This window comes from Phyllopteryx taeniolatus, chromosome 1 (genome assembly GCF_024500385.1).
Source record: "Phyllopteryx taeniolatus isolate TA_2022b chromosome 1, UOR_Ptae_1.2, whole genome shotgun sequence".
In the NCBI taxonomy this organism is placed as follows: Eukaryota; Metazoa; Chordata; class Actinopteri; order Syngnathiformes; family Syngnathidae; genus Phyllopteryx; species Phyllopteryx taeniolatus.
Genome location: NC_084502.1, coordinates 33,130,571 through 33,153,359, shown reverse-complemented (window position 1 = coordinate 33,153,359; position 22,789 = coordinate 33,130,571). Strand labels below are relative to the sequence as shown.

The 22,789-nt window shown below is 42.8% G+C and overlaps 1 protein-coding gene across 3 annotated transcripts in view; it reads left to right on the top strand.

Moving 5' to 3' along the window:
* The window catches only part of dgkaa (diacylglycerol kinase, alpha a), a 41,174-nt gene that overhangs the window by 8,865 nt on the left and 9,520 nt on the right, over positions 1 to 22,789 (top strand). Inside the window, exons 2-16 of one of the 3 annotated variants that reach the window (XM_061790123.1) lie at positions 6,170 to 6,324; positions 7,726 to 7,839; positions 9,041 to 9,117; positions 11,530 to 11,659; positions 12,184 to 12,258; positions 12,343 to 12,392; positions 14,128 to 14,202; positions 14,374 to 14,490; positions 18,625 to 18,742; positions 19,589 to 19,677; positions 19,749 to 19,868; positions 21,404 to 21,502; positions 21,608 to 21,676; positions 21,749 to 21,822; positions 22,695 to 22,769. In XM_061790123.1, coding sequence (XP_061646107.1) covers positions 7,764 to 7,839; positions 9,041 to 9,117; positions 11,530 to 11,659; positions 12,184 to 12,258; positions 12,343 to 12,392; positions 14,128 to 14,202; positions 14,374 to 14,490; positions 18,625 to 18,742; positions 19,589 to 19,677; positions 19,749 to 19,868; positions 21,404 to 21,502; positions 21,608 to 21,676; positions 21,749 to 21,822; positions 22,695 to 22,769 — 1,244 coding nt within the window. In that variant the 5' untranslated portion in view covers positions 6,170 to 6,324; positions 7,726 to 7,763. Of the gene's footprint in view, positions 1 to 3,482; positions 3,616 to 6,169; positions 6,325 to 7,725; positions 7,840 to 9,040; positions 9,118 to 11,529; positions 11,660 to 12,183; positions 12,259 to 12,342; positions 12,393 to 14,127; positions 14,203 to 14,373; positions 14,491 to 18,624; positions 18,743 to 19,588; positions 19,678 to 19,748; positions 19,869 to 21,403; positions 21,503 to 21,607; positions 21,677 to 21,748; positions 21,823 to 22,694; positions 22,770 to 22,789 lie in introns of all 3 variants that reach the window. The other 2 variants (XM_061790132.1, XM_061790114.1) reach the window with 2 other exon arrangements.

Genomic DNA, 22,789 nt, shown 5'->3' with positions numbered 1-22,789 from the left:
CATGGTGGACCGAGTGGTTAGCACTTCTGCCTCACAGTTCTGTGGTTCAGGGTTCCAATCTTGGCTCCGGCCTTCCTGTGTGGACTGTGGAGTTTGCATGATCTCCCCATGCTTGTGTGGGTTTTCTCCGGGTATTCAAGCTTCCTCCCACATTTTAAAAACATGCATGGTGGGTTCATTGAAGACTCTAAATTGTCCATAGGTGTGAATGTGATTGACTGGCGACCACTCCAAGGTGTACCCCGCTTCATGCCCAAGGTCAGCTGGGATAGGCTCCAGCTCACCTGTGACCCTCGTGAGGACAAGCACTATGGAATATGGATGGATGGAAAATGCCATCACAAATGAAAAATGGATTCATCCCTGGATCAAACTGTCACCTTTATTAACTGCCCAGACAATTTTTGAAGTAACCTTTTAACATTCTTACCATTTTTTTCAAGTGTCAAAACACAAAACAGGTCAATCACAGTCAGAGGTGGGTAGAGTAGCCAAATATTGTACTCAAGTAAGAGTAGCTACATTACAATAATATGACTCAAGTAAGGGTAAAAAGTAGTCATCCAAATATTTACTTGAGTAAGAGTACGAAAGTAGTCAATGAAAAAAATACTCAAGTAAAGAGTAATTTGTGATTTTTATTATTATTTTTGTTTTCATCAGAGCATGAACATCAAATAAAAAAAATTAATATATGGGAGTCGACACACACCTGCCACCATTTCAATTTTTAACTGCCCCAAAACCAACAACACAAGCATTGGGCCCTACAGAAACATTATTTGCTTTATTCAATTAAATGACTTCATGAAGAACCTGTTTGCTGACGAGACTGCGTGATTGTGTGTGTGTGTGTGTGTGTGTGTGTGTGTCTGGCTGTGTGTGCGTGCGTGTGCTAATTTTGCCACATCCACTGCCAAAACAACAGCAAAAAAATTACAATTTACCGCAAGGTGTTTTTTCAGGTTAGAAGTGGGCTGAAATATCCAAATTTGGGCAGTCACAATTTAAGAGCTACATGACAAAGCTGTTGTTTTTTGGTCTGTAAACACACTCGCGCGGCTATAAGAAAAGTATTGACCCTTCACATAAACACCCAGTAAAAGTAAAAAGTACAGTGCATTCAAAGTACTGTGACAAGTACAGTTTATCGAAAATGTTACTTGAGTAAATGTAACGGAGTAAATGTAGTGCGTTACTACACACCTCTGATCACAGTTAATGTTAAAACATCATAACTTGACAGAAGTGTAATAAGTGCGAAGGTGAGTCATTTTTCTTTTTAAACATTCTTCAACTGTAAAAAATTAACTAGTGTTAAACCCCCATGTTGTGGCTGCTCCTTCTTTATACTTGAATACGAGTTTAATTTGTTCCGTGACCACGCTCGTAACTGAAAACACTTGTATACAAAATCATTTTTTCCCCATTGAAAATGTTTTTTTGAAGTGCTTTCTAATAGGAAAAATAGCACTTCATAAAAACAGACAGTAATGAAATAATTAAAGTATTTGACCAAACCAACTTTTTCTAGTACGGTAAACGTGAAATATGAATTAAAATCATCCACGCATTCCTGGGCTCCAAACGTTTTTCTGCCGAGAGGCCTGAAATCAGGTCATTGGAATTTCTCAAGCTTATCTACGTCACTAGCAAAGCTCTCCGCCTACCTCTCTGCTCCCGAGCCAGCGCTGTCAACATAACAAACACATGTGCTCTCACAAGTCGGTCTTCTGCACGGAGGAAACCAAACGGAGCAAAGGGGGCGCTCTTAGCCGAATAGGGACAAAGTGGATACAAAACTGGGTCAAACAGAAGTAGCTGTCAGAGGGGCCTTTTCTGGACACTCGCATGACAAAACCAAGGAGTTTTTTTAAATGACATTGACAAGTCCATGTTAGACAGTCACTCTATGGAGGTCAAGATAGACAAAATATTGAACATTTAAATCCAAAGTAGAATGTCAAGAATTAAACAGTTTTTGCCACATTTAAATGAAGATGGTGCTGCTCCGTCTGGTGTGCCCACCATGGCCACCTGGGGCAGTATAATTGAGACATATGGATCTACATGGAGATGGTCACAGCTCCTCAGTAAGCTTCAGTAATATTACTCTTTTCATATAATTTTTTGGTTCGCAAGCCAAACCAAAAATAATTTTCCGAACAACGGAAAGTCAATCTTGTGTGTGTCTTGAAAGATCAGTTAAAATGCACTAGGATGGCTGGCAATATGGGGACCTCTGTTTTGAAAACACATGGCAGTGAGTGAGTTAAAAGGCATGTTCCCCCCTCCCCCCACACACACTATTATAAGGACTAGGAGGTTATGAGTTTGATGATAAATATGCCATATGCATACATTTCAAAACTGAATCACCATTCCTCATTAACTATACAATATGTATATTGGAAAGAAAGAAACCCCTCGGCAGCTCCTGGATGTGGTGGGAAACTGCCCACTCTGCCCCTAATGCAGCCTCCATGGGGGATTAAATGTCAGTTATTACCTCCACCTTGGCAGTCTTGTTCCGATGACTTATTAATCCGCAGTTTATTGATAACATGTTCACATTTGGTTAGCATATACAATAAATGTACTTGAGATTTTAGCATGGGGCAAAAAGTGTAATCCTTGCATCAATTTGGACATTTGTATGCAATGTCTTTGTCAAAGGCTGAAGGAGGTTATGAAAGTCTATCGAGTTATATACTCCAATGTTTCCTTATTCAGGTCTTCATGTTGTTTGCACAGCATTCATGTCAATGCACACATTACTACTTATACAAAGAGAGTTCTAATGTTCAAATCCACTGGGCTCCCAGCAAGTAGGACAACAGTTTCTATTTTAGTCGTTGTCTGTAGTTCCCTTTTGGTATCAAGATGATGGTGCCAATCTGGTTCTCAACATCCAGGGTATGTTGTCGATCCATCCAGTCACGTTTGGGAGAGAACCCTGGAAAAACTTGCACTGTTATAGTTATCTTTCAGCTTGAAGCCACAAAAAAAGGACTCGAGATGCAAGAGGAGCATTCGGAATGGGAACTCACTAATTGGGAAAAGAAGTATTCATCCGTTTATTGTCAATTGTTGTTTTATATAATATAGTCATTTATTTATTATTGATATTTTCTGATCAGAATACTGTTACCAGAGGCATGCCATAGTGGAGGTTTGCATGGCTGTGGCTGAATTTCCGATGCTGATGTCATGCGGTACTTCTTTAGACAGCAGACTACTCGAGATTGTATCAACAGTGCCGCTGCCGGTTGCAGACAAGTAGGGCACTCCGTTTTACGATCAATAATCAATTCCACACAATTACTGTAACGTTCGCAACGATCGAGTCATTGATCATTAAGCTGATACAAAAATGTATTACCTCCAACGAAGAGCCTATTGTCTCTGTAGCGGACATGCTCCCCGCAACCTGAGGTATCACAGTGACTCCCCCACGACTTGATAAACTGCTTTCTTCCAAGCGGTCCTGCTGCGAGACTACTACAAGAAGACGCCTACTGGACCGGGAATGCCGGGATGAGAACGGACTCGGCTTCCCAGCCTCTACGCGGGCCACCGCTTGGCGATCAGAGCAGCTGCTAGTAAAAGTACCAGGTACGCTTCCAGCCAAGCGTGATCGCTCTGCAATTGCTAGCTAGTCCCTGAAGAGGCGGGAAGAGAAACAGTCGCAACCTCCCACGGAACGTGTGAACAACAACTTCTTTCCCTTCTTCCGCCTGTTTTTGTTTTATTTTTGTGCATCTTTTTCGTCCACCTCCTCGCCTCCTGAGACATGCGCAGAAAGACTACTCCCAAAGACCAGCTGATCTACATTCGTGAGTAACACAATAGTGTGGCTAATAATTTCGCGGAAATTAGTAACTTCACACAAAATCCGAACTTTGTCCTCTCTCACGCTCTCGTCCTGAGCGGACGCATTCAACGCTCACGTTTTCAACTTTAGTTCCACACCCGATGTTCGATTCCCTTTATCGTACGCATATTTTCTTTCTTTCACCATTATTCGTATTTCCTTGTTGTAGTTAGCCCCGTTGTGTTTCCCTATAGATCCCTCGTAGATTTCATTAAATATTCTATAAAATTCCGCTCTTGGTTGTGTTTTGTGTGGTTTTGAGTTTAAGTAAGCCTCTGTCATCTATAACTCAAAGTATTTCATAAAGTGTAGCAACCTGTAGATTATGAGACTGATAAAAGGTTTGTCGTTGTCCTCTCCTAAATTCTATACGTATAAAAAGTGACGTGGTGCCCCTTTACGAGACAAATGAGTTTGATTTTAACGTTAAAGCGTAAATTGGACTAATCCGGAAGCGAACGCAGGCGTCTACCTTCCTTCGTATCGTTTCCCAAATGAATTACATTTATCTTTATCTTTACTTTATCCAAACCAATACACGCTACACTCTGTTGCTTTAATATTAGTGTGCATAAAACGCCAAACTGATTTTGCAAAACTGGATGCATGCACCCAGTCAGAAGCCCTTTAATTGTAGGATATGCCACTTCTGCCGACATCATTGTATCGTCAGTTTCCGTGATTACTGAAAACTACATTACTTTTTTTCGGGAGTGTTCCCCCCCATTGCTAATATTGCATGTTTTTTCCCCCCTCCATAATTCGTCTGGTATTAGAGTTTCAAGTTATTTCAGTTGCAAATTTGCATATAATAGACAAGGGTAGGCTAATGCTCTCCAGGCTTTTTATTGTAAAGTAGTGGTTGGTGCTTGGTGTGAATGTGGGGGAGGTTTATGGAGGAATGAATGTTGCTTTTCTTCTGGCTGTGGCGACATGAGGAGCCATTGAGACAACGCTACATTAGCATCAGAAACATGAGCCTCAAAATTTAAATTAATTTAAATTTTAGCCGTCTGCCTATGTCACAAGCCCAACAATAATGGTAGACCAGTGCACTGTTGTGTACACTTTGTGGACACGCGAACAAAGTATGTATTTACGACACTGTGTTTTCCCATAAGACTCGTGAGCACCAACAGTTTGTGTCCATGCGCCTTAGTGTTTCTTTACAAAGCGATATCGCTAACTTCTGGCCTGGCACGCATTTTTTTGTACATTTGTGTGCATGCAGATAATTTAAAATGGGCATCCACTGTGCAAATGGAAGCCTTGTTTTGAGTTTGACCCATTTTAAGTCTTGTCGAGCTTGATTAGGCTGAGTGTTTACGGGGGGCAAGGGAGCCGATTATCAGCTCCTTACTGATCGCATGCTGGTTGGATGGATTTCTGTCACGTTTGAGCCTTTTTTCTGTGTTGCAAGCTGCTCTAAGTGGATGACCAGGGAGCATGTGTGTCTACAAGCACCTGTGTTTCTCTGTTGAATTTTCGGCTTGGATCAAGGCTCAGATGATAAAAACAAGTGGGGCGGATTGCGTCAAGAAGGGCATCCGGCGTAAAAACTGTGACAAAGAAATAATGCGAGTGACTCACTGTGGTGACCCCTGATGGGACAAGGCCAAAGTCCCAACATTCCAAGTCCACAGACAGCTGAAACTAGATTGATTTTTTGATTTGTTTGTTAACACATTAGGCAGCACATTAAACTAGTGGTTAGCATGTCGTGATCGTTGAGAGGTTCTGGATTCACAGTACCTCAATCACCAGCTTTGACTTTGTTTCTGTAGCTTTCCGCGGCTTTACTCGAACAGTGTAAATTTGAATTATAGAACAGCACTTTCACGTTTGAGCAACGTATGCCCAGCGTTAGGCAACGTTGTCATCAATGCTTTTCTTCTTTATTCTGCAACCTTGAAAAGTCAAAGACCTGACCCCTGTCGCATGTGTTTAAAGCCCCTTGTCTAAGCAACAGGTCAGTGTGCTCACATGGTGTGCATTAAGGCTCAACAGCATTCCTGCAATCCCCTGAATGAAATATTTATACCTGCTTCAGTAACCCTGATCAGACGGCGCTGTTGTTATTCACTCATTCATTCTGGGATTCTATTTCCAGCTCTCTGTTTTCTCCCACGGGGTCATTTGCAAATCTTTATCAGGAACTGATTGCAGAGAGGCTGATGGCAGTAGAAGAGACTAAAGGAAAATAATGCTTATACTCCTGCGGAAAGTGAACTTGAGACGTCAGCAGCCTGTTTTGAGTTTGTTTCGGCGGGCCTATTTTCATTCTTCTTTTTTTAGATGAATCACTTCCAAGGCATCGATCCTGTCATGATTCCTTCATGTAGCGTATGGCCATTCATGCGTTCCGAGCCTGCTCGGTCTGCCACCAACCTGCTAGGCAACGCTGCTGACCTTTGGAGGGAATTAAGCCTGGGACACTGCGACCCTTTCCAGTGAGTCCATCAAGAGCAAACAGTCCTTTCACATTTGACAACATTTGTGCTCTACTTTCTGTCAGACAGAAAACTGAAATGTTTTAAACTTTAGTCGTCATCAGTGCAGGATGGGGGTTTCCTCCTCTCCACTTTTTCCAGGCCCTCAGTGATTAATGACATTTGCCTTGTGTGTTTTCCCACCGTTAAGGAATCTCCTTCCATTGTGTTCACACTGCGGCTTTCAACTCTCTTTCGTGAGTCACATGTAAATTCCTAGCCCACGTTGGACCTCGTTTGACATTTCAGTCCCTCGCTTTGCCTGATGAGGCGAGTCAGTGTATTTGTGCAGTGCATTTTCTGCACAAAAGGCTCTTCCAATGTGTTGGGTGGTTCCGGTTAGAGGGGGCGGGGCGCCCCTCCAGCCTAAAATACATCTCATGCAATATTTCTTACATTTTTTAGGCCAATTAGCAAATTCAAAATTATTTTAGGCTCATCAACTCCCAAGAGTCCAGGTTTCCCTTTTAGCTTGACATACTTTGGAGAAGACAGCTTGGAGTGGATCACCATTTATTCATAATGATGACTATGTAAATACAGGCTGCACAGTGGAGCACAATTATTTCCAAGATGCTGCTCAACCTTCAATTTTTTTTTTTATTTGGACACAAATGTTCCCATAGCAGCACGGCGGAATAGTGGTTAGCACGTCTTCATTACATTTCGGGGGTTCGAATGTCGGCTCTGGCCTTTTCTATGTGGAGTTTGCATGTTCTCCCAGTGCTTGCGTGGGTGTTCTCTGGGTACTTTGGCTTCCTGCTGCATTACAAAAACATGCATGTTAGACTCATTGAAGACTCTGAATGTTGTTTGAGTATATGTGCCTTGCAATTGACCGGCAACTAGTCCAGAGTGTACCTAGTCTCTCACTCAAAGGGAGCTGGGATAGACTCCAGCTTACCCAGGAACCTAAAGGGGACATATTTTGCCAAACCAACTATTTCTAGTATGTGGGATGTAATATTGTCTCTGTGGTGCCTCAGTAAACATGAGAAATATGAATTCAAATCGTCCATGCATTCCTGAGTTCTAGACGTTTTTCTCCTGAGAGGCCTGTAATCAGGTCAAACAGAAGTAGCTGTCACGGGGGCCTTTTCTGGACAATCAGATGACAAAACAAAGATGTTTTTTGAAATGAAATGGACACTTTTATACTAAGACCGTGTAAGAGAGTCACTCTATGGCGGTCTAACTAGCCAAAATACGGGACCTTTAATGAGGACAGGAGCTGTAGAAACAGGTTGGATGGAAAATCAATCACTCAAATGTTACATGTCACAGATGTCCACGGTGCAAGGTACAAAAAGTTTTACTTTGCTTTCATAAGCAGGCCGCCTACCTTGTCTCTCGTCTCCCCAGTTTCGCCTCGTCGCGTCTCGCGCCCGAGCTCACGCAGCATGTCCACCCCCGCCAGCAAAGAAGTCAAGGAGCTCAACCCCGTCGACTTCATTCAGCTGCAGCAGTACATTGAATGTGAGTGCTACAGTACATTTGTCAACATTTGCACCCCACTCCTCACACACACCCACACACACCCCTCACACACATACAGTACAGTACATACACCTCACCTTGTATTTCCACCCACTCACTTGCACACTTGGTGTCTCAGATCTAGACAAGCTTTCAGTCTGAACACACCAGAGATGGGCATGAAAATGTTATTTTCAAAAATGTGTTTTGTAAATTGGCTGTTGTCTAGTGTTCATGTCAACTAGTTTGCTGGCTCGAGAAGTGGTTGCGTTGCAATCAGGTAAAGAGTTATTCAGCCAAAGCAGCACGACACCCTAACTGAAAGTATCCATTCCATTGGTGGTGAGCCTCCCAATTTTTATTTTCGATGCAATCTATAAAATCTTTATTAGCAGAAGTAATCCATGGTATAATAATAATTCAAAAAAACTAAATGGCCACTTGCAAAGCTGCTCTGAAGAAATAATTTGACTGAGTCGTGCTACGTTGGAGGAGTTACAAAGGACACGACTGGTCCGTGCGCTTTCCGCATGGATACATTTAGTACCACGACGACCAAAAAAGCAACAACCGTGCATGCGGAACAGGTTGCGCCGTTATATTGTACGCATTACTCTAAATAATAGGTCTTGATCAGCAGGCCAGCCTATTATGGCCCTCTTCACGTGACCTACTGCACAACAGCCAATCAAACCCAGAGTATTTGTGCAACTTTAAAGGTGTCTTTTCATAATAGTTTTTTCAGAATTTGCACTGAACCCGAAATTGTATGATTGCCTGTTGTATCTCTTTAAACAAATCATTTAATGTGAAATAATAATAATAATAATACATTTTATTTAAACAGCACTGTACTTTGAATTTGAATTAAAAACAAGTAAAGAAAACAATAAAAGATAACAGGCAATAAAAGCACATAGTAATTGAATGTTTTATTTACAACCTTTTGAATGGCTCACATTTATTTTGCTCAATTTGCTTTTTGTGATTCTTATAATGAATATATCTTTGTAAGTTCCTATGTAAAAGCATGAAATGAATTAATTCAATCGATTTATTTCGTCTATTTTTAGTCGGTCCATGAAGAACATTGTCAAATCGCTATCCTCTATTGCACACAGAACTTGTCAGATGTTGTCTTTATGTGATAGTCCTAAAATATCTAGCTTGACTTTTTCCATCCTTGTGCGACCTCTTCCAGATTGCAGCCTGAAAGTGAAAGACGTGCTGCGGGAATTTGATGCAGATGGCCGCCTGTCCCGGCACAGACACGGAGAGGTGAGGGGACAGGACAGGATGGGACGGGACGGAGTGTGCTTTTCATTTCAAACCTGCACAGGTTCTGACACGTGACGGCTCTGAGAGTGCAGAAAGGAGCGTCTGATTCATTCTTACGTGGGCACGTATTTACAGCGTGACACCGGCTAATTAGATGCAAAGCCGACGATGGTGTCGACTGAGCGCTCTTGTGAGAGGTGGTCGTTGTTATACAGAGACTGCAGATGTAAATGACGTCCTTGCACAGGCCCACGCAGCAAAGCCTCGCCGGCTGCTTTCAGAAGTTTCTATTCATTAATGCAGCAAGCGAATGTAGTCCTTTCTGATGGCTACTAATGTCAAATTTTGAGGGGATTCAAATTCATTTTCCCCATACAAAAGAACAAAAATAGAATTCATCTTAAACAGCACGGTACAGTGGTGGTTGGCACGACGGCCTCACAAATGCATTTAGGTTCACTGAAGGTGTCAACCTCATTGTAGTATTGTATTGTATTTGATGTCAAAGGGGCAGGAACTCCAAAATCTTGCCATACCTGATTTAGGATTTTCCCTTTGTTTGAATGCAGAACAAATCAAATAAATTAAGAAAAATCTTTTACACATTTTTAAAAATCATTTTACAAACCAGCCTCAGTTTTCTTGAGAATATTTGGCTTCAGTTTGTCATCTTAATAACTGATCACAGTAATTGTACTTTAAGGCACGAAACTTTAAGTCACAGGTATTTGGAACTGAAAAATATAGTATTGCACTTTAAAATTGGATCCTCTTATAAAGACCTAGGAATTATGACCATTCCATATTTTACAGGACCATAATAATTCTCAAAATTATGCTTAGTCACCACCACCACAATATTTTTTTTTCACTTTTCAAGTTCATCCTGCGGACCGGATTGTACTCCCTAGCGGGCCGGTTTTGGGCCGCAGGCTGTATGTGTGACACCCCTACTCTAAATTGTCCTGCACTTGACTCGTGACCAGTTCAGGGTGCAGCATACCGTCTTTCACCGTATGTCAGCCAGCATAGGTTACAGCCACCAGTGACCCTAATGAGGACAAGCATTATAGAAAATGTGCTTACGGACAAAAGGTAGCTTAGCACCATCCATAACAGTATGTTACACTTGGATAACACGAGGATTCCACTTAAACGTCTTAGTGGGGTTGCAATGAGTGAATTATTTATTAGTGGGGCAGCTCTGCAGGGCATCGGCGTCAACAAGAAATGGGTTTGTGGTTCAGCATTATCGAGGGAGTTCGGTTTAAGCCCTCCGGTATGCAGTCATCAAAGTTGCTCATCCCAGGCTGGAGAGAGAGACAGCCTGCTCCACTGACTTCGGCTTTCTTGCCTTTAGTGTCTAAACTATAAGTTGAGGTAGCGACGATAACTTTATTACCTATTCCTGGTTGTTGTTGACACCTGGTTTGACTTATTTTTCTTTATTTTGTTTTACAATTTAAAACAGTTCCCAGGTGTCTGACTATAATTACATGTCTGTGACATGCATACATCTAAACACCCTAAAGATCAAGAATTATAGTACTGTATCTTTCCTTTTTTGCTGAAATTAGCTCATTTGAGAAGGCAGCGCCGTCTCATGCATGTAAGTGACTGGAAACCACATCCCATGTACTGCTCGGCCAATGGCGAGTTTAGATTTTGTCACTGTGACGTCCAGGTGTGAAGGATTGGTCAGGCAAGCCAGTGTCTTCTACTTGCTGGAGCAAAAGCCAGAGTGTGGAGGAAAAGAAGGCGAGTGCCCGTAAAGCATTTTCACTCATTGAGGCAGCACTTCATACTCTACACTGAGTGCGTGGCACATGAACACACAACCAAACACAAACACCCCTGCCACCACGTCCACAAAGCAATATGTGGCAATTATCTTCTGTTAGCTAACGCTAATTCCAAGAAAACACTGTGCAGCTCTGTGTACCTTTTGGCTTGATGTGATAGCAGGCGCATCGCACTTGTGGCTGTTTCTGCAAGATAGAGTTACAGTGTAGTCCCGAAAGTAGATCTTCATCCAGACTAGCTGATCATGTCATGGGTCAAATTTGGTGTAGCCTGGTTGTTTGTAAATGATCCTTACTGTTACGTAACAGTACGGCAGAAGCGCAGAACGGCTCTCTCGCAGACACATTTCCAGAAATATGCGTGTGACAAAGGGAGTTGCAGTCCTTGGTTGTTTGATTTCACCTAGATGGGGGAGTGGGGGTGGGCAGGCACTCCACAGACCCACTTACAAATAGTTAAGTCTGTGGAGTGCCTGCTTTAAAAAGGGTAACGATCTGCATCTCTTTGTATTTGAAAAAGCCAAAATGCAGCATGCAATGTAGTTTTCCAACGTTACTGAAGCTCACTAAGCGCCCACACACGCCTCATTCAAATTTGTTCATGTTCCAGTGCATCAATGAAGAAGGCTTCCGTCTCTTCCTGAAAACTTATTTGGAAGTGGACGACTTCCCAGCAGATCTGTGCCAGCGACTCTTCCGCTCTTTCCAGAACTCCGAACCTGCTCGGGAAGACAGCGGCAGTAAGAATACACAAACACACACACGCACGCACACATGTGGATGGGTACTCTTGAGGCAAATGGCCGCCACTCACTGTCTTGTACCATGGTAAAAGTAGCCACATTGGTTGTGTTATTTCAGGATACTGAAAAAAGAAGTGCCGATTAACCCAAAGAACAATATCACATTTACAATAACATCATTTTGTGCATGCTGACAATATTTGAGAGTATATACGTAAAAAAGAAAAGAAAAACTAATAACAATGAAAAACACTATTTTTTCTAAGGGTTATAGTCACTGATGGTGTAGAGGTTCATTCGCCTGACTTCCATGCAGGCTACACAGGATGTGTTATATGTGCAACAAAGAAACAATGCAAACATATGGCTGCAATTGACCGGAGACTAGTCCAGGGTGTATTCGTCTTTTGCCCTCAGTCAGCTGGGTTAGGCTCCAGCTCACTCACAAACCTTAAGAGGACAAGAGCTATAGTAAATGGATGGATGGACAATAAATATTGTTCTATTGCTGTACTTTACAGAGGAGGTCTTTCTAAAGGACGTTTCGTGTTATTTCTCACTCTTGGAGGATGGTCAGCCTCGGGACAAGCTGGAGTGTAAGTCCTTTTTTGTCTTTTCTTATCACGAAAAAATAGCCATTGTTTTTCATTTGTTGTGTAATTCTGTTCCTTTAACCTCAGTTGCTTTCAAGCTCTACGACAGAGACGGCAACGGTGTCCTGGACAGCTCGGTAAGATGTCAGTCAGCAATGTCTGAAAACATGGTCCTGATGAGAATGTGTTTAATTCAGTGGCGGGCGGTGAATTTGGAACCTGGGCCTTCAGTGGGGACTTAGCAGACTTAAAGACCTATAGCATCCAGATGGCCCATATTTCACTAACAAGTTCTCTTTATATATTTTTTTGCTTAAAAAAAAGAAAAGAAAAGAAGAAACTGTCAGTCTTTTCCAACAATACCACTCGGTTTTGGAGTAGTCAGTAAATAACTAATTGCCAAGGGAACAGCCTTTTTTATATTGCAAAATCGATACACCGCCATGTCTTGGTGTGAGTTAATTGCCACAACTGGAGACCTTTTTGCCTCATAGCCAGTGTGGAAAAAATAATGTACAATACTATGAAGTGGCAGTATTTAGTCGTATTTTATGTATTTAGCATCACTGTCAGGCAGAATTCGCCCAACTCCAAAATGACAATACAATTAAAAAAAAAAAAATACTCATTATGCTCGAGTTTCCAAACCACTTTTTTCAAGTAGCCCTTATATTGCTATCATATGCCGTCACACACGCACATCAGCACAACAGCACCCCAAAATTATCTCAATCGCTAGTTTAATATGCTGAAAAATTGCCCATTTATTACGCTGTTATTGACTAAAATGCTACGAACACGGCGCCCAGCTGTGCACATCAACCTCCACGGTCACGCCGACATCCCCAACGTGCAAAAAGCTTTTAATACTTCACAAAAGCAAATGCCTATGTTATGTCATCTTCCCAAAGTCTTTTTTCAAAGGTCTCAGACATTTTGAGTGTCGAAGCGCGTTTATAGATTTGTTCTTAAGCTACTCTCATCACATTAAATTGGTTAATATTGCATAAAAATAACAAAGTAGGGAGAGACGGACAGCATTGATTTTTGAACCAACCAAGTGCACATACTAGTATGAGGAAATGTGCTCGTCTTCTGTCGCTGACGTCAGCAGGCTGATGTTGTGTCAATCAGGTAGGTTTCAACCTAAATGTAGGCAGACCAAAATTTGTCTGAAAATCCACTATGTCAACAGAAAACAAGCCTAAAATTACAATCAGACTATTGTGGGGGGATTTTCTTTCTGCAGATATTAATTTTTAAGTCCAGAACTATGGAATACAGTAAGTGTCACTTCTTCATACTGCGACTATCACTTTGCAATTCCATTAATATTATACAAAAACGCAATATAACAGCATGAAACTGTGCCACATACATCATCTGTAGCACTTCAGAATCAATATTTATCTAGTAACATGCTAAAAACATTTAAATAAAATAGTACTCACCAGAGATGTTGATTATTAAATATTTTAATTTGGACAGATGTGTTTTACTATTTGTACTTGGCTTGCTCACGCCAACCAATCAGAAGACAGAATCGGGGGCCAGCTCACCGGCCTTGGGGGGACAGATTTGAATCTGATTGGTTAAACAAACAGTCTCATTGCTGAAATAGATTTAAATAAACATCTGAAGGCACTGGGCATATTGGACTGACAATGGAAACACAAAGATGCTGAAATCTGAATGGACGTAAATTTGTTATCTTCATCCGCTACTGGAAGCAATTTAGCCAAGAGAAACGCTAGGAAATAAAGATAATAAACTGTTAGGAATAAATTAATACAATTTCTTAGGACAAATTTGTTTGTAAATGTAGGTTAGTGTTCTGATATTTTTTTAATTTTTTTTTTTATTGAATTGCAGGAAGTGGATAGAATTATCGCTCAAATGATGCACGCTGCTGAGTACTTGGGATGGGACGTGTCAGAGCTCAGGCCGGTAAGTCCCACAATGCCCCCGCTGCGCTCGAAAGCACCACATCCTGATCGTGATGGCCAAGTGGTTTGTAAACTGATTAGCTTCGCACACAACAACCACAAAAACCCGACACCTTTCCCAAAGCTGAGAAACCTGTTTTGAGGTCAGAAGATAACAGAGAGATTCCCGCAGGTTCTCAAGGACATGATGACAGCGATAGATGCTGACAGCAGCGGTACTGTGTCTCTGGAGGAGTGGGTGGAAGGAGGCATGAACAACGTCCCCCTGCTAGTCCTACTCGGCCTGAAGGTAAATTACGTGAAAGCTGCCAACAGCTCTACGACCTTTCCCTCCTAGTCCTCACCTTCCAGGGCTTTTCACACACTCAGCACTACTAAACCCACTAATGTCTGGGGTTATCTATTTAATCTGATAAACAAAACCTCCAGGATCCATACAGTATTAGGTGCTCGTATACAAAATTAAAGATGTTTGGAATATTTTTTTATAGTCTTCATATTAAACAAAAAACATGGTCTGAAGCATATCAATAATTTCTCACAAACAATACATTGATGCAATTCTTTACTATATCAATATAATATCAATATACCGTTATCCTATAAAATTTTAGAACCTGAACTGTGATGGACCTCTATACCAAGATTCCCTCTTAGGCTATTTATAGACATTTAAAGCCAGGAAGGGAGATGGATTCACCTGCTGCAGGAAACAAAAACAAAAAAAGCCTTTTCGCATGTAATTTGGATAAAAGCACTTGTGTCCCTCTTAACAAATTGAAAGCAACCTCATAATCTTGTGTGGACAATTTGAGAAGATTAGGGTGCTGATGTGAATGTGCTGTGCTGTGCTGTGCAGGACACCATGACACATTCTGCAATAATCAGCAATGTCATTAGTGCGAGGCTCGCCATGAGCTGGTGTGAAATGTGGGCCACTTCTGTTATGAAAGGAGTTGTGTCGTTACCAAACTGCAAAGCATTGGGAACACAAGCTCAACTGAACTGAACTGAACTTTATGGAATAATTTTTCTGAGATGAATGTAAAAGTGGTGTTACTTCAGTGGCTGTACAAAGCATACTATTTTAATGCTTCGACCAACTAAATGGTCAAACTTTTAATAAAATACAGGATTAGAATACAATATAAAAAAAAAACATGCACAAATCAGAAGAAAATCTATGTGTGGTGTCTTAAACCACTGTAAAACAAAAAAAAGTAAAACATTAGCCTAATAGGATAGCTGCCAAAGTAATCTATGGAAAACAAGAAAGAAACACAAGTTCAACAAATAAGAAGAGTCCATTTCCCTCAAAATGCAGCCCTATGGGGGGGAGGTAGGGACAAGCCAGTGCAAACTGTAGGCCGGTCCCAACTTCGGATAAATGCGTCAGGAAGGGCATCCAGCTTTAAACTTTGCCAAACAAATATGAGCCTTCATCCAAAATCCATACCGTCGTTGCCCGGGTTAAAAACGTCCACCCCCGGCACCGTTAACCCACAGGGCGCCGGGAGTGGCTGGGGGAGAGGGAAGTCTGGGCTTCCCTACTAAAGCTACTGCCCCTGCGACTCGACCTCAGATAAGCGGAAGACAATGGATGGATGGATGGATGGATAATGAGGATGGAGCTGCCAGGCAAGAGAGCTAGAGGAAGACGAAAGAGAAGATTGATAGATGTAGTGAGGGTAGACGTGTGCAGTTGGTGTTGGTGTTAGATGCAGGAGATAGGCTTACATGGAAAAGGATGACACACAGTGGCAACCCCTAACGGGACAAGCCGAAAGGAAAAGAAGAAGTTGACGCAATTCAACCTTTGTGGATTACCATGATCTATGCGGAGAAATTTTTTAGCAAGCACAATGGTATTTTTTATTCATATTGTGACTAAGTTAAAAATGACTTAGGAAAATATAATATCACGCTAACAATAGCCAAAATAAAGTAAAATCCCTTTGAAGACATGACAAACATAATGGCAGGTGAACAGGCTATTTTCTCACCTTGTGGCATTTAATATGTATTGCTGGAATTGATAAGTTTGTGTCAGGCAGCATAAAAACATACCTTGAGATTTGCGTTTAAATAATTTTATATTCTATATGCATACAAAAGTGAAAGAAAAAGCAAAACAGTCGTGGAGTTCATCCTCCACTTGGTGATAAAAAATTGTTAATATTTATGAAATTATTTCTGAAGGAGTCCTATCTGGCTTTTTTGGCCTGTGGGACTCCTGAGGCAGCTGATGGGTACCGACTGACCAACCAGAATGCAGCGTTGGTGGTCGCTGAAGCAAAACCTCGGGCATGGGATGAGTTCGGTGAGGCCATGGAAAAAGTCTTCCGGACGGCTTCAAGGAAATTCTGGTCCACCATCCGGCATCTTAGGGGGGGTGAAGCAGTGCACCATCAACACTGTATATAGTGGGGATGGGGCGCTGCTGACTTTGACTCGGGACGTTGTGAGTCGGTGGGGAGAATACGTCGAAGACCTCCTCAATGCCACCGCCACGCCTTCCCGTGAGGAAGCAGAGTCTGGGATCTCTGAGGCGGGCTCTCCAATCCCTGGCGTTGAGGGCAAGCCCCCGGGGGTGGATGAGAGTTCCTAAAGGCTCTGGATGTTGTGGGGCTGTCCTGTCCTGGTTGACACCCCTCTGCAACATCGCGTGGACATCGGGGACAGTGCCTCTGGATTGGCCGACTGGGGTGGTGGTCCCCCTTTTTAAGAAGGGGGACCGGAGGGTGTGTTCCAACTACAGGGGGATCACACTCCTCAGCCTCCCTGGTAAGGTCTATTCAGGGGTGCTGGAGAGGAGGGTCCGTCGGGAAGTTGAATCTCAGATTCAGGAGGAGCAGTGTGGTTTTCGTCCTGGCCGTGGAACAGTGGACTAGCTCTACACCCTTGGCAGGGTCCTCAAGGGTGCATGCGAGTTCGCCCAACCAGTCTACATGTGTTTTGTGGACTTTGAGAAGGCGTTCGACCACGTCCCTTGGGGATTCCTGTAGGGGCTGCTTCGTGAGTATGGGGTACAGAACCCCCTGATATGGGCCGTTCGGTCCCCGTACAACATGTGTCAGAGTTTGGTCCGCATTTGCGGCAGTAAGTCGGACTCCTTTCCGGTGAGGGTTGGACTTCGCCAAGGCTGCCCTTTGTCACCGATTCTGTTCATAACTTTTATGGACAGAATTTCTAGGCACAGCCGAGGCGTAGAAGGGGTCCGGTTTGGTGGCCTCAGTATTGCATCTCTTATTTTTGCAGATGATGTGGTTCCGTTGGCTTCATCAAGCCGTGATCTCCAACTCTCACTAGAGTGTGAAGCGGCTGGGATGAGAATCATCACCTCCAAATCCGAGACCATGGTCCTCAGTCGAAAAAGGGTGGCGTGCCCTCTCCAGGTCGGGGATGAGATCCTGCCTCAAGTGGAGAAGTTCAAGTGTCTTGGGGTCTTGTTCACGAGTGAGGGAAGAATGGAACGGGAGATCGACAGGCGGATCGGTGCAGCGTCTGCAGTGAGAGTTTGTATCGGTCCGTTGTGGTAAAGAAGGAACTAAGCGCTCGATTTACCGGTCGATCGACGTTCCTACCCTCACCTATGGTCACGAGGTGTGGGACCGAAAGAACAAGATCCAGGATACAAGCGGCCGAAATGAGTTTCCTCCGCAGGGTGTCCGGGCTCTCCCTTAGAGATAGGGTGAGAAGCTCGGTCATCCGGGAGGATCTCAGAGTAGAGGCGCTGCTCCTCGACATCGAGAGGAGCCAGATGAGGTGGCTGGGGCATCTGATTCGGATGCCTCCCGGACGCCTCCCTGGTGAGGTGTTACGGGCACATCCCACCGGGAGGAGACCCCGGGGATGACCCAGGACACGCTGGAGAGACTACATCCTTCAGCTGGCCTGGGAACCCCTCGGGATCCCCCCGGAAGAGCTGAATGAAGTGGCTGGGGAGAGGGAAGTCTGAGCGTCCCTGCTAAAGCTACTGCCCCCGCGACCCGACCTCGGATAAGCGGTAGAAAATGGATGGATGGATGGAATTTATTTCTGCCACTTACCCTGTTGAGGTCACATAATTATATTCAGAGTAGTAATAACCATCCATCCATCTTCTATAGTGTTTGACCTCATTAGGGTCACAGGTGAGCTGGAGCCTATACCAGCTGACTTTGGGCAAAAGTCATTCACTCTCACATTCATGACATTACTGAGTGGTAACGGAACCCACGCTGTCTGGACCCAAGGGAAGTGAATGTACCACGAAACCATCAATGACTGGTTGTTACAGCTATAAAAATGCAAATTTAAGAAAGAAATGTTAGATATCTTCACGCATCAAATATTTTTACATTCTTGTAATACAAGACTAAAAAACTAACTAAACCTTGACAACAAAACTCTCATGCCTTTTTCTGTGTTTGCCATTTACCAGATGACCCAGACAGACGGACAGCACCTGTGGAGAATGAAACATTTCAACAAGCCTGTTTACTGCAACGTGTGTCACTGCATGCTGCTGGGTCTCAGGAAGCAAGGCTTGTGCTGCACCTGTGAGTAAGGGGCGACTGCCTCCATCCACACAACTGGAGCGTGTGTGAACACGGTATATGGTGACTTATCGACAGCAGTTGTGGGAACTACACTTCAGTCTTCTTCTTCTTTTCCTTTCGTCTTGTCCCGTTTGCATATTTTGGCCTTATTCGGGTCACAGGTATAGGTGAGCTGGAGCCTATACCGATGGCTCATGCTCATGTGGATGACATAGCGAAGCTTGTGGTCAGTGTCGCCACAATGAACATCATGCGCTGGTTATGTTCAAGTAAATGGGAGTGGAGGACAAGCCTAAACCTCAAAATATCCCCCATTGTTTTAATTTTCACCCACATCCCCTTTCAGATCACGTTCCCTGTTAGTGGGCTAACAAGCCAACGCTTGGTGAATTCTACTTCACACTCCACATAGAAGGATCCAAACGTGACGTCACTATGAACGCTTGGCTGCCACAAGCGATGAGACGCCGTGATATCGCCAAGAACCAATCAGAGCAAAGCCGTTTTCCATATTTAAATTAACAATAAAAGCCATCAAATCCACGCGTAGCTTTTTTTTTATTGAATATTAATGAGAAATCCGGCCATTTCAGTTGCCAGGCATAAAATACCAACTCAGATTGCTTGAAAAAGGGCATCCTGGGTATTTCCAACCCAGATTATCTTACATACTTTTGAAAATGTCATGGAATTTGGACCTTTTATTACATTTCATAGCCTGTATGTTTTTACTTTTACTAAAGTACAGGAGTTGAATCAATGTTTCTGCTTTTACAAGTCTTTTTTTTACACGTTTGTAGTCTACCCAAGTATAATGTGAGTACTTTTGCCACCTCTGATCTACAGGCTGCAAGTACACAGTCCACGGCCGCTGCGCTAACAGGAACCCAGCCCCCTGTGCCAGAACCTATGTGAAATCCAAGAAAGAAACAGGGGTCCGCTGCTTTCTTTGTGGCAACCTTATGGGGGTGTGTGGGATTTTTTTTTCATTGCTCTCATTTTTCAGGTTTCAGCGCATGACTGGGTGAGTGGGAACTGCGAATCGAGGAAGTGTGACAAGTGCCAGAAGAAGATCAAGAGCTTCCAAGGCCTTACGGGCAAACACTGCGTGTGGTGCCACTCCATGGTGAGGAAGGCCTGTGCATGACTCATTTAGTTTGGGATAAATAGTTTATGGACTGTCAGAGGCCCTTTTCTGTTCCCAGTGCCCTAAGCAAGCACCATAAAGGCATGCTTGGATGAGTTTGTTGTGGAAGAATAAGGCCATCAAGCACCTTTGGGGTGATCTAGAACAGAGATTGGCGACCTTCCAGAAATCCACCCAGAAACACGACGACAGCTTTTATAGCTGCAAAGGGCGAACAACTCCTTTACATCACGTTTACCTTCCTGGAGGTGGCCCATGTACTAACACTTTTGTTTACGGTATATATTGTATTATGACTATAACTCAAAACGTAGTTTGCTAAAGAGTATCAACCATTCAACATATTGCTGTTATTTGATTTTCCTCTCCTCCTAACAATAGTGGTAAACAGAAAGGAAATTATGGCAAAACTATTTAAAGCAGAACTATTATATTTTATCCATCCATTCATCCATTTTCTGAGCCGCTTGTCCTCACTAGGGTCGCGGGCGTGCTGGAGCCTATCCCAGCTATCATCGGGCAGGAGGCGGGGTACACCCTGAACTGGTTGCCAGCCAATCGCAGATATTTTATAGAATTAAAAACAATTGCTAGGTGTCTTAAACAAAACATGCCTTTGGCATGCTTTAACAATTATAGCACACTTCTAACAGCCTATTTTTTGAGGGGCAGCCCGTGTCACATGTCACTAGTGAGACAAGGCTCATATGCTGGGTCAATGGTGAGTAAAATGTGTTACCATGACAACTAGGGGCAGAGCTCGGGGTTGCTGTACAATGAGCCGAGAATTTTAAAAAGTGAATGTGAACTGTGAAGCACATACAATGTGTTACCATGACAACTAGGGGCAGAGCTCGGGGTTGCTGCACAATAAGTCCAGAATTTTAAAAAGTGAATGTGAACTGTGAAGCACATGCGAGCCCTGAGAGCATGGCTTCTATTTTCCCTTGTGGAGTCAGCACTGCATCACTAAACCGCTGAATTACACTTGTATAAAAGTGTGCAGAATCGCCAAACACAAATACAGCCCCACCGCACTTGCGTCAACAAATTTACTGATCAACAGTACTAATGCTGTAAACTAATGCTATTTTGTTCATCCAACAAAACTCAATGCAGCTCTTCTTACCTTTTGGCTTTGACGTAGTGTTTCAGTGATAGTGTAGTCTGGTCGTGGCTTGAAAATGGCTGCTCTTCGCCCAACCTAGCTGATCATGTCGTAGGTGGAAAAACTCGGTGCGGAGTCGCTTATGTAAATGCAGGAGTGCTTGCTCACAGACACATTTTCAGAAAAAAGTAGAAAACGAAAGATTTACTTGATTTTTTAGTTCCACGCTTGGTGGTTGAGCAGGCTCTACAGAGAAACAAATACAGTATTTGTTTACAAGACATTAAAAAGTACATTTTCCATATTGTGTCCCGTTTAAGATTAAATTCCCATGTAACTTTGGTTTGATTTTAATGATCCAAGTCCAGGAACGTTTTCCCGTTTGAGATTGTGCTCCGCTTTCCAGCGCCACGACGCGTGCGCAGACGAAGAGCTGAGCGACTGTACGTGCGGCCCACTCCGAGACCACATCCTTCCTCCATGGGCCGTCTATCCTGTCATCAAGGTGGGTGGACGGATGGATTGGATGGGTGTATTGAATGGATACATAGATCGATCGATCGATCGATAGATTGATAGATCGATATACTGTGTTCTTTTCTGAATGAAGGAACGATCAAACGGTTGTGCTGCTGATGACGTTGAGCTCAACACAACTCCTGATGGACAAATTCTTGAGGTAAGTACTTGAAAGCAATTGAAATTATTAGAATGACACAAATGTCCACTTTGTTATTCATTTTTGTGACAGATCAGCCCCGTGCCAAATACCCACCCTCTTCTTGTTTTTGTCAATCCCAAAAGTGGAGGCAAGCAGGGGGAAAGGTGAGCCTCGATACCAAACACAGTCATTCATTGATCGAGACATTTTGATGCATTTTAAGCACCTTTCATATAGACGTGTAAAACAAATTGTTCCACATGATTAAAACAACTGACAGATTGTAAATAAATTAGCTCAAAACTTGCCTTGAAAGAACTGTGAATCGATCATACATTACAATTAAAAGTTAAAAATAAGTAAACCAAGCATTTGTCTTACAGCAAGTAAAATGAATCATAAGTTATTTAAATGCTCAAAGTATGGATCATTGCAAATCAATAGAAACTAAATTGGGGAAAAACCATGTCAGGACATACCATTGGAATAGTTGTATTGGTTATGCCCAATGTTTGTGTGATGATGGCTTTGATATATTTTCCACCGTTTCTCAGTTTCGCTGTTTGTTTATCAGAAACTGAGTGTGGACATTCAGTGCTATTTATTGCTTGAAAGATCAATGTAATAGGACACACCAGGGCAACAAAAGAGACCAGAGACCAGACAGTCTTGTGTTCCAATAATTTAGCTCACATAAAAATTGGTTGATTTAATAAAAAGTGTTCTGTATCAAATTCACCTGAACTGTTGACCTCTTCGCTCATATAAATGTTTTGACGCTAAACCCAACTGTTTTCAGTCTACAGGACAAATGAAGGGACTGGCCTCACTGTTCCAATACTTTTGGAAGGGAGTAAGCATTATAAATCTAAAGTATCTAAAAAGCTTGACTAAGAATGAGTTTAAATGGGGATGATACAAATAATTTACCTTAACTAAGCGCAAGTAACAAACAAACAAACAAAAAAACCTCAGCAGCTAACTTAATGAATTTATAAAGTCATGCACCTTTTAAGTTTGTTTTCGTGCATTTCAGGGTCCTGCGTAAGTTTCAGTATTTGCTCAACCCTCGGCAGGTGTACAACCTCTCCAATGGTGGCCCAACCGCAGGGTGAGTGGCTGCTGCCAGAG